The 12,811-nt window shown below is 39.0% G+C and overlaps 1 protein-coding gene across 1 annotated transcript; it reads left to right on the top strand.

Moving 5' to 3' along the window:
* Positions 1–11,051: 11,051 nt before the first annotated feature.
* Positions 11,052–12,014, top strand: OR2M22 (olfactory receptor family 2 subfamily M member 22). Its single transcript, XM_001496131.3, has one exon. It carries the CDS (start codon positions 11,052–11,054, stop codon positions 12,012–12,014), a length of 963 nt encoding a protein of 320 aa, XP_001496181.3.
* Positions 12,015–12,811: the final 797 nt, after the last annotated feature.

Genomic DNA, 12,811 nt, shown 5'->3' with positions numbered 1-12,811 from the left:
TGAATTTTCCTCACATACACATACACAAAAATGGTGCAGGGAAATCTGGGTATCCATTTGCAAAAGATTGAAGTTGGATCCTCATTTTAATACCATACACAAAAATTAACTCAAAATGAATCAAAGACTGAAACTTTAGAGCTAAAATTATAAACCTCTTAGAAGAAACAATTTTAAAGATATGACACCACAAGCACAGGAAACAAAAGAAAAGATAAATCTTAATTTATCAAAATTAATAACTTTCATGCATACCAAAGGATGCTATCAGAGAAAGCAAAAAGACAACCTAAGAATGGGTTAAATATTGACAAGTTACTTATCTGTTAAGGGATTAATATCTCATATCTACAAAGAAGTCCTACAACTCAACAACAGAAAAATCAAACAACCCAATTAAAAAATGTGCAACATATCATCAATATGATGGATAAGAGGTTTTCAGCTTTCATTCTTACAAACAAACAATGATCTGGCAGCCATTCACAGACAAAAGCGTCTTGTGGGAGGTTCTGGATCCAGGTATGATGTTGTAAAATCCCCGTGAAGACCAAAACTGAGGACAGCTGTTTGAAAAGGCAGGCCAGCACAAGTTGGCAGGCCCCCTAAATGTGATCTGGGCTAATGACTGAAAGCAACCCAATTTCAATATGGAATTTGTTTCTACTAGGCCATGGGCCTGCAGTCAACCCAATGCACCATGGTACCGAGGAGAAGCCATGATCGTCTGTGTCTTCAGTGACACACTAACCACTATGGACTCAATTGCAGATTCTGCAGTGACCCTGTATCCCAGCTTCTGTCCTGCTCTAACGCCAGCCTGGAGTCAGTCCTGGCCACACAGTGAATCATCAGGGAACATGCCTGTCTATGTCCTCAGTTATCAGCCTGCTGGCTACAGATAGAACTGCAAATCCTGAAATGAACCTGTGACACAGCTCTTGCCTTGCTTTATTCTGAGGATGAGAGTCAGTCTTCCCACACAGGGATGTGGTAGGAAACACTCCCACTCACACCCCCAGTTACAGGCCCATCAATCCCAGCCCCAGCTGCAGTTCCTGAAGCAGCCCTGGAATTAGCACCAGCCCTGTTCTCAGTCTGGGCTGCACAGGGATCCAGTGACACCCATCCATGCCTGTGTTAGCAGGTCCACATACCTTAGTCATGGTTGTGGACGTTGAAGCTGCCTCGAGATTCAGTTTCATCCTTACTCAGCCATGGTCTCAGGGAAGTTCTACCTGCCTAGGGATCCAGTGGAAGACAAGCCTATATCCAAGCCCCGAGCACAGACATACTGACCTCGATTGTGACTGTAGATATGGAAGTGGCCCCATGACCTGGCACCAACCCTGCTCAACCACGGTCCTGGTGGCAATCTCATCCATCTGTGGTCCATTGGTAACCACACCCACCTATGCCTCCAGTAACAGTCCTGCTAAAGGTGGCCACAACTGTGGACCCAGCAATATCAATGTAACCTGTCTCTAGTTATGCACCACTTCAATCTTGGAGGCAGTCTCATCAATCTGGCAAGAAAAAGGAGCTAAAGCTGTTGGTATCACACTCCTTGATTTCAAAACGTACTACAAAGCTACAGGAATCAAAAAAGCATGGTACTGGAAAAAACAGAGACACAGATCAATGGAACAGAATTGAGAGCCCAGAAATAACATCACACATCTATGGATGGTTAATCTTTGACAAAGGAGACAAAAACATACAATGGAGAAAGTACAGTCTTTCCAATAAACGCTCCTGGGAAAACTGGACAGTTACATGCAAAAGAATGAAAGTAGACCATTATCTTACACTCTACAGAAAAATTAACTCAAAATGGATTAAAGATTTGAATGTAACACTTGAAACCACAAAAACTCTTAGAAGAAAATATAAGAAGTACACTCCTGACATCCGTCTTAGCAGTATGTTTTTGAATACCATGTCTACTTGGAAAAGGGAAACAAAAGAGAAAATAAACAACTGGGACTACATCAGATTAAAAAGTTTCTACAAGGCAAAGGAAACCATCAACAAAATGAAAAGTCAACCTACCAACCGGAAGAACATATTTGCAACTCATCTATCCAACAAGGGTTTAATTTCCAAAATATATAAAGAACTCATACATCTCAACAACAAAAAAACTAACAACCCAATTAAAAAATGGGCAAAAGATCTGAACAGACATTTCTCCAGAGAAGATATACAGATGGCCAACAGGCACATGAAAAGATGTTCAACATCACTAACTATCAGGGAAATGTAAATCAAAACTACAATGAGATATCACCTCACTCCCATCAGAATGGCTATAATTAACATGACAGGAAATAACAAGTTTTGGAGAGGATGTGGACAAAAGAGAACTCTCATACACTGCTGGTGGGAGGGCAAACTGGTACACCCATGTGGAAAACAGTGTAGAGATTCCTCAGAAATTTAAGAAGAGAAGTACCATACAATCCAGCTATTCCACTACTGGGTGCTTATCCAAGGAACATGAAAACACAAATGTGTAAAGATACATGCACCCCTATGTTCACTGCAGCATTATTCACAACAGCCAAGACTTGGAAGCAACCTAGGTGCCCATCAAGGGACAAATGGATAAAGACGATGTGGTATATATACACAATGGAATAACAGCCATAAGAAATGATGAAATCCAGCCATTTGCGACAACATGGATGGAGCTTGAGGGTATTATGCTGAGTGAAATAAGTCAGAGGGAGAAATTCAAGTACTGTATGATCTCACTCATAAATAGAAGGTAAAAACAACAACAAACAATCACAGAGACAGAGATTGGATTGCTGATTACCAGAGGAGAAGGGGGATGGAAGTGGGCCGAAAGGGCTGATTAGGCACATGTGTATGGGGATAGATTGTAATCAGTCTTTGGGAGGTGAACATGACGTAATCTACATAGAAATCAAAATGTAATGATGTACACCTGAAATTTATATGATGTTATAAACCCATGTTACAAGAAAATACTGTTGGTAAAGTGGTTGAAGTAAAGAGGTTGACATTTCTAGACATCCAGTCATCTGAGGAAACTGGAGAAATCCTCAGAAAAATTAAAAACAAGTTCCTACACTTTGCACACCTTAACACTATAAAAAAAGACTTGTAAAATAATAGTGTTTCTAATTTAAAAAGTAATATCATATTTCAATATGCATGCCACTGAAATTTGAATGCTTTATCTCCCGCAGTCTAGCATGAATAAGTCTTACCATGGCATATTAGATATTTGCTACTTTTTGTTTACCAGGTCTAATGTGCATGATGTTAACAAATTAGAAAACTGGTATAAATTGCTGTGGGAATCCATTCAGCATTCTTGAGGACTAGATTATGACAGGAAGCAGGACAGCTGATAGCAAGAGTTTGTGGCAGTGTATTGTGGTTGCTGTCAAATGAAAGCAGATTGCTTCTATTGGTCTGTGCTAAAATTGTTAGAGAGAAAAAAATGCTAGTAAATGTCGTAGGAAGACTGGGAGGAAGATTTATTGCATATATTTGTGGCAGTATTGCAAAGTCTTTCTTCAAGGGGAACTGGCCTCTTCTCTAAAGGGGTTCCAAGTTTTTGGCTAGTCTATATCTGGGAACCAAGTGAGAGGCCCCGACTCTCCAACTTGGTGACCCAAATAAAATTTCTGTTTACCAGACCAAGAGTTTTTCCAATTATAGAGGTTAAGCAAAACCCTCGTGTTTTGGTGTGTTTAATCCTAAAGTCACCGTGAGTAATTAGCCACTGCTAAATAACCCTCCATATCAACATATTATAATGATTACTCCGGAAATTATGCCTATTACAGAAATGGCAACCATATGTTCTCAGATGGATAAGTGCTGCCCCCTTTCTCCATTGTCACTCCACACTCCCATCATCCCTCATTGAAATCAGAGATGTCTTTTCAGGGACAGCGTCTCCCCCATCATCCCTGGCCTGTTGACACGTGCCACTACAGAACTTCTCCAGCATGCTGGTGCTATATCATCAATACAAGTCTCAGTGACTTTGTGAAGGGAAAATTCCTTGAATCCTTCTAAGGGACAAAATGGAGAGGAATTGGGAATTTTGATCAGGTGTGAAGGCACGATTTGTAGAAAAAAAACACAAAATGTTTGTATTACTTTTCTATTGCCACATAGCCAATTACCACAAGCCTAATGACTTAAAACAACACACATTTATTATCTCACAGTTCTGAATGTCAGAAGTCTGGCGTGGAGCAGCTAGGTTCTCTGCTTAGTCTCAAGGCTGAAATCAAGGTGTCAGTGGGGCCAAGTTCTCATCTGGAGGCTCTGGGAAAAATCCCCTTAAGGCTCACCCTTCTTGTTGGGACAATTCAGTTTCTTGTGGTTGTAAGACGTGGGTCCGTGTTTCTTTGCTGACTGTCAGTTAACGGCTGCTCTCAGATCCTAGAGGCAACCCACATCCCTCAGCAGATGGCTCACTCCATCTTCCAGCCAACAGTTTCATGTCAAATCCTTACCTTGCTTTAAATCTCTGACTTTCCTCTTCTAGGACCCCAGGTGAAATCTCTCCAGACTTAAAAGGCTCATGTGATTCAGTTAGGCCCACCTTGATAATCTTCTTTTCTTAAACTCAAAGCATTTGTAACTTTAATCATATTAAAATCCCTTGAGAGCAACACCTAGTTTTGTATCTGATTGAATAACTGGGAGAAGGTGTGGTAAGCCAGGGCCAGGAATCTTAGTGACCATTTTAGAATTCTGCCTACCACACACTTAAATTGCCTTGATGCCATATACTGTGGATCAATTTCTGGGCTCTCTATTCTATTATTAATTTGTTTGTTTTTCCTTAGATGCAACTCTCTTGATTTATAGTAATTCATTAAGTCCAATAATGTAATTCTTTCAACATTGTTCTTGTTTCCATGTAAATCTTAGAATCAACTTCTCCATATTTGCAAAGTGAGCCTTATAATTTTCATTGGAATTGCATTGGATCAGGTAGAGAGAACTCACATTATGATATCATCTCTTCAATATAGGGACATGGCATATCTCTGCATTTATGTATTGCCTTTTAAAATTCTACCAGTAATAACTGGCATACGTTTTTTAAAAATTTATCCTTGTGCTTTCTGGCTTTTTGTGTGTGTGTATGAAAAAGACTGGCATTGAGCTAATATCTGTTGCCAATCTTTCTCTTTTTGCTTGGGGAAGATTGTCACTGAGCTAACATCTGTGCCTATCTTCCTCTATTTTATGTGGGATGCCACCACAGGGTGGCTTGAAGAGCAGTACTAGGTCGGTGCTGGGGTTCCAAACCTATGAACCCCAAGCCACCAAAGCAAAGCGTGTGAACATAATAACTACGCCGACAGGCCAGCCCCTACAAGCTTTTTACCATTCAAGTGTTCCTAGGTTTAATTTTCCTCTAGTTAAGGTTTTCAGAACATCTTCAATCGGTGGATTTGTATCTTATATCAGTTTTGGAAAATTCTCTACTCTTGTCTGTTCAATATTTCTTTTCTCCTTGGTCTCCTCTTATTCTGGTATTCCAATTACATGTATATTAGAATTTTTAACTATGCCCTCTTTTGCTGTCTTTTTCCATTGCTTCTATGTCTGAGCTTCAGTTTTTATAGTTGCCATCAAACTGATTTCCAGTACACTAATTATCTCTTGTGCTGTGTCTAGTGTAACTATCAAACCATCTCTTGGGTTCCTAAGTTCGGTTATTATATTTTTTATTCCTGGATTGTTGTTTTATTTTTTTTATTATAGTCTGCAATCACTGGTGAATGCTACACACTTTCATCAAATTTTTCCATCGGGTGTCTCTTTTCTTCAACATGTTTAAAATACTTTTATTAAAGTCCTTGACACCTAATTCTATCTTACTGGATTATCCATAAGTCTCTTCCTATTGTCCTTTCTTCATCTCTTTGTATTCAATTACGTGATCCTGTCTCTTTCCATGGCTAGTTATTTTGACTGAATGGCAGCCATTTTGTATAAAAAAGATGTGGGCCTCCATTGATGTTATTCCACCAGTGAAAGTCCCATGTTTCCTCTGTTAATCTAATAAAGTGATGATGTAACACTGTAATTGCCTAAAAAACTGAGATTAAGTAAGGTAAGAAGAATTTTGATGTGCTGCATCTATCCCTCATTTGCCACGTATTCAGAATAGCCTTCTGGCTCTTCCAACTCAGAGAGTTACTGGGGCTTCTGAGTGTTTTCCTGAGCTCCTCCCCCTACAGGTCCATCTCATGGACATAAGAAGACTCCACACTTCCCAGAGATCAGAGAAACTAATACATCATCTCCTCAACTGTCTAACTGGTGATAAATATCAGGCATTTGAATTTGACCTTTTAAAGTCTCCAAATGAGGGCTGAGCCGAAAACGATTTGGGGAGTCATTTAGAGAGAGAACTAAGAATGTATTGACTGTGACTTAACGGCCCAATGTTTGAGCCACTTCTGTAATAAAGCAAAAGAGAGTAAAAGTGACTGGTGATTTCTATTTGAAGACAATGTGTGGCCATTCTTTAACATTGAAAATATCCCCCAAAACATATTTTGAAAATGTGGTACAAAAAGAAAAATTTCTCATTATCTCAGTAATCACCTCTGGTTCTACGCTAATGAGGTAGCATATAATTCTGCTTCTTTTCTCAGCCACAGTAAAGTAAAAAGTCTCTATCAGCAAGCCTATGCATTATATGTAACCCATTTAATGAATCACAGGATAGTTTGGTCTTATTAGTAGCTTACTATAAGAGTACCAATTGACAAAATATGAGGGACAAAAAAACTTGATTTAACAAGTTTCACCATGGAATGGAAGACAACACAATTCAAGGACCAAGATGGCATTGTTAACTTTGGAAAGAATAGAATCAACAATAGAACCAACCGGGAAGATTTTTAAAATGGCAATGCCTGGCCTCTTTCCAAGACGATATTCTGATTCAATGATCTCAGAAGGGTCTTGTCCTGGAAAACATTTTTGATGCTTCTTCAAAGATTCTAGTGAATATCCAGGTTTGAGAACAATTGGGACAGGAGGCATGAGGAAGTATTAAGATTTTTAAACACCAGAATTAGACAGGTGAATGTTTCAGGCAGTTTTTATTATTAACGAATAAAAGAAACAGATCATTCCTACTATCTGTGATAAAAAATAAATGGTGGTTATGGTGGAAATAGGAACAATTACCTTGGTCACTTAGGAAAAAATTGGAAGATAATTTCACCATTGTAATTAAAGGCAAGGGACTGAATCCCTGTGGACTAAGAAATTTAACTAGGAAAAAAACCCCTAGAAATGTAAGCCTTTTCAATTTACTCAGTCAGTATTATTGTATCTTCTTGGAAGCACCAGAAGGTGAGATTGGAAGAAGAAATTTTAATCACAAAAATTCTAGGACCTTTTTGGTTTCAATGAGGCAGAAATGGGTGAAAACCTGTACTTTTTCAGAGACTTCCAAAGCAAAATATAATTTTATATTAACTTGGCATGAATTAATTCATCCCAAATTTAAAACTTGAATAACATTAAACTTGACTAGGTCCTGAGCTTTTTAAAAGGATACTAAGTGAATGTAAGGCATTGTTATGATTTGGTTGTTCTGTAATGTATGCCACTTGAAAAATCACTTAGAGAATCTCTTCATGGATCTCGCACTATACTTCAACACTTTTTTCCCCTAAGAACCCCATATTCAACTCTGCATAAAGCATAGTTCTGTTTGATTAAAATGTTACTTTAAAAATGGAAGCCATAGACTTTTCCTTTCAGAGACCTATACTCTAGTTGAGAGAATAAGTATTTACTCAAAATAATAGGTGGCAAGTAAAGATGGAAATCGAATCAATGTATTTGTCATGGGTTGAACTGTGTCCCCCTCAAATTTGTATGGTGAAGTCCTAAACTCTAGTACCTCAGAATGTGATCTTAGTTGGGGATCTGGTTCTCACAGAGGCAATCAACTTAAAATGAGGTCATTAGGGTAGGCTCTAATCCAAATAATTAGTGTCCTAATAAAAAGAGGAAATTTGGAGACAGACGTGAACACAGGGAGAATGCCATGTGAAGTTGAAGAAAGAGATGAAGGTTACACTCTTACAAGTTAAAGAATACCAAAGATTGCCAACAAACACCCAGAAGCAGGTGAGAGGCATGGGATTCATTCTTTCTTACAGCCCTCCGGAGGAACCAACTCTGCTTACACCTTGATGTGAATCTTCTAGCCTTCAGAACCAGGAGAAAATAAATTTTTTTCTTTCCTCCACCCAATTTGTGGTCTCATGTTCTGGCAGCCCTCAAAAACCAATATTATATGATTAAATACCAAAATCATGATAATGATAATGATTAAGATGGTTGAAACTTATTTTTTGAGATATACTTTGGATCAAGCTTTGTGCTGAGTGATTTACAAAAGTTATCTTTTGTAATCTTTACGACAAATCTAAGAGATACATATTAGTCTCACTATAGAAATTTTTATAAACAGAAGAAGAGAAGGCCAGATGATATCATGATTGGCAGTAGAGTGATAATTCAAACCTACGCATGTCTGATCCCAAAATACACGTCCCTGTTCAATGCTCTGCACTGCTTTTGGTAGAGCAGTAGAAAAGGCCACATGACTGAGTTTAGTGAATGGGGAGAATTTTATCTATTAAAATGAAACAAAGCTCATGAGGATGATGAACTTGTTCTAGAGCTTGAATGAAGGAATGAACCCAAAATATTGAGGTGGCTTGAAGAACAAGGTGTATTCTTTTTTTTTTTTTTTTTTTTGAGGAAGATTAGCCCTGAGCTAACATCTGCTGCCAATCCTCCTCTTTTTGCTGAGGAAGACTGGCTCTGAGCTAACATCTGTGCCCATCTTCCTCTACTTTACATGTGAGATGCCTACCACAGCATGGCTTGCCAAGCGGTGCCATGTCCGCACCCGGGATCCCAAAGGGTGAACCCCAGGCCGTCAACACAGAACATGCGAACTTAACTGCTGCGCCACCGGGCCGGCCCCCAAAGTGTATTCTTGATGAGGGAAGTTACCAGAGCCAAGACCTCACATCGGAAAACATCATGGAGTATTTAGGATGAAAGAGTAGGATTGTCAGTGTTTGTGTTGAAAAACTATGAGGAGAAACCTCTTGAGAGGGAGGATGTAACCTCCTGTGCAGTGTCCTGAACCTCAAAATAAGTAGTCGCCGTTTGTTTATCTGACAATTTGGAAGATTCTGGAGGCTTTTGAGGAAAGTGACATAACTCAGTGGTACTAAAAAAAGTAATTAAAGAATATTGTATCCAGAGAATGGGAAGTAAAGGATTTACTTTACTGGACATTGGATGAGGTTACCGGGAAAGGTAGAGGAAATTTTCAGAGGTAGGCAGTGTGTCTTTCTAATAGATACTAGCCATTCTCTATATGGGATACTGTGAGCAGGTCCTCTTTGAAAGCAGGAATATGGACTATATCAGTAGTTCTCAAACACTAGATAGCATCCATATCACCTGGAGATTTGTGAAAACATATTCTTGGGTCCAACCCCCACAGTTTCTGATTAAGTAGGTCTGGGGTGATGCCTTGGAACTCACATTTCCAACAAATTCCCAGGCGTTGATTTTCCCTGGTTAGGGGATAACACTGTGAGAACCACTGGACTAGGTGAGTGCTTTCTCTCCATTTTAGGATTATGCTCTACTTAACCTGCTGTGGGCTTTTTGCTGTGTTCTGCAGGAAGACAGTGTTGCTGGGTTTATAACTCTTCTTTTAATGATAAAAGGAATCATGTCTGCAGTTGGCTGGTTTCCTCTTTGTTGGTGCTACAGCAACATGAAAAGGCATCTCTGTCCAGTTTGCTTTGTGTGAATCCTTGCATTAACAATTCCATTTTTTCCCTAGTTAAAAGCTGGCCGTGGCTCACTCTTACACTGATAGAAATATACTAGAACATTTGTCTGTTTGTTTTGCCCAATTTGGTACTGATTTAGAAAATTCTGGGGCCAGCCCAGTGGCACAGCAGTTAAGTGCGCACATTCTGCTTTGACAGCCCAGGGTTCACTGGTTTGGATCCCGGGTGCAGATATGGCACTGCTCATCAGCCATGCTGTGGTAGGCGTCCCACACATAAAGTAGAGGAAGACGGGCACGGATGTTAGCTCAGGGCCAATGTTCCTCAGCAAAAAGAGGACGATTGGTGGCAGATGTTAGCTCAGGGCTAATCTTCCTTAAAAAAAAAAAAAAGAAAGAAAGAAAGAAAAGAGAAAATTCTGCTGAAGCATGGGATATGGATTTGGGTAGCTTCCTACATCTTAAAGTTTCTTCATTTTATATGTGAAAAGAAAACTCAAGATACTGCTCTCCTAAACTGAAAGATAAATGATAATTTAGTTTTTTTACTGTCATTTATGATTAAATCACCTAAAACAGAAGTAGGAATTACATGTAATTATTTAACGATTATTCTGAACTGGAGGTTCATCATCTATATTATTGTATCAGTAGTAGCCCCTTTGGTCTCTAACTTTGGCGCACAAATGAAATTATATAAATGCATGTGTCAATATCTCTCAGAAACAACAGATAATTAGTTATAATTGTTACTTTATTATATAGGCAATGCCGTTCAAAATGCTATTCCTCTGTTACAGAATTTGCTACATAGTGACATATGACAAATTTATAAATGTACTCCTATCTAATACTAGATTATATGGTTGTTGAAGAATCAGACGCTCTGCCCAGACATTGTGGAAAGCATTTGGTATCTCGTTTAACAACCACAACAATTCAATTAAAAAGTTATTTCTCTTTTGTAAAGGAAGTAAATTGAAGCACATAGAAATAACTTGTCAGAGGATATGCGAGTTTGTAGTGGTGAAGCAGGAGTGTGGTTAATGCTACCTGACTGCAACATCTCTACTTATTCCTTTACACAGTCCTGACCATGTCATGCATGTTAATACCAGAGCACAACACATAGAGTAGACAATAAATAAATAACCAAATGTTTAACTTTTGTAACTTCTTGTGGTTCTAGATAATGAAAATATCCATCATGGAATGGGAGAACCAGACATCTAGCTCTGACTTCATCCTGACGGGAATCTTCAGTCACGCTCCCACTCATATCTTCCTCTTCTCTCTGGTCCTGGGCATCTTCACAGTGGCACTCTTGGCAAATACTATCATGGTTCTCCTCATCTACCTGGATACCCGGCTCCACAACCCCATGTACTTGCTCCTCAGCCAACTATCCCTCATGGACCTCATGCTCATCTGCACCACTGTACCCAAAATGGCCTACAACTACTTGTCTGGTAGGAAGTCCATTTCTGTAGCAGGATGTGAAGCCCAGATATTCTTCTATGTGTCCCTCTTTGGTGCTGAATGCTTCTTATTGGCTGTCATGGCCTATGACCGCTATGTTGCCATTTGCTACCCTCTTCAGTACCACAATCTCATGAACTGGAAAATCTGTGGAGTCATGGTTGCCTCTTCATGGATCCTTGGTTCCTTTGATGGGATTGTTGATGTAGCCGCTACTTTGTCCTTTTCATATTGTGGCTCCCGAGAAATACCCCAGTTTTTCTGTGATGTGTCTGCGCTCCTAAGTCTCTCATGCACTGATACTTCCACATTTAAAACACTTGCTTTTATCTGTTGTGTATTAATGCTTCTTTTCCCGTTATTACTCATCATTGTCTCCTACACTCATGTAATTGTGGCTGTCATTCGCATGAGTTCTCAGGAGGGTCGGCACAAGGCTTTCACGACCTGTACTTCACACCTTCTTGTTGTCGGAATGTATTATGGAGCAGCTATGTTCATATACATGCGGCCCACTTCTAATCGTTCCCCAACCCAGGACAAGATGGTGTCATCCTTCTACACCATTCTCACCCCCATGCTGAATCCCCTTATCTACAGCTTCCGCAACAAAGACGTGGCCAAAGCATTCAGTAAGGTACTAGGGAAGGGGAAACCTAGAAAATTATTTGGATAATGATCAACAAGGGCTTTTCCTCTCATAATTCCTCTCTCTCAATCTGATACATTCATTTATTTAAAAACCTGTTTTAGTAACATATATAAACCACTTTCATAAGGTATTTATACGCAGCAGAGTTGATAGACTCTGTGTACACATGCAATCAACTGACATATTTTGAATTTATTGCATTTATTTTGGTTTTAAGAATAAGTCAAAGTTCTTGAAAAGTAAAAAATTAAGTTAGTAAACATATATATCTTAGTTACAGAACTAAATAAGAAATAAAACTGTATTAAATGTTTTCCCTTATTTTGAAAGCCCAGGTCTGATTAAACTGCTTATATTCTGTCTTATGTACTGAGTTAACTAGTACACTTGCCTAATTAAGTTTGTTATTAGTTCTTTCAAAATAAATAGCCAAAACAGGAAGTCACAGATATTTCCTCATTTACCAAAAAGCTTAACTTACAATGAATGCTACTTATGTTTGCAGAGAAAGGAGGGGTTTTTTTTCCTAAGTGTTTGACTTTCTTGACACACTGAGCATTTCTATGTTTGCAGGTTGTCTTTTGATGTCAAATCTGAAAACTCATCACCAAGATCAGTGTCAAGGAGCTTACTGCCTGTGTTTTCTCCTAGGAGTTTTATAATTTTAGATCTTTCATTCCAGTCTTTAATCCATTTTGAGTGATTTTTGGGTATGGTGTAAGATGGTGGTCCAGTTTCATTCTTTTGCATGTAGCTACCCAGTTTTCCCAACAGCCTTTATTGAAGAGACTCTTTTCTCCATTGTATATTCTTGGCTCCTT

The sequence above is a fragment of the Equus caballus genome, chromosome 20 (genome assembly GCF_041296265.1).
Source record: "Equus caballus isolate H_3958 breed thoroughbred chromosome 20, TB-T2T, whole genome shotgun sequence".
NCBI classification, from domain to species: domain Eukaryota; kingdom Metazoa; phylum Chordata; class Mammalia; order Perissodactyla; family Equidae; genus Equus; species Equus caballus.
The sequence above is the reverse complement of the archived record's forward strand: the minus strand, read 5'-3'. Positions and strand labels throughout refer to the sequence as shown.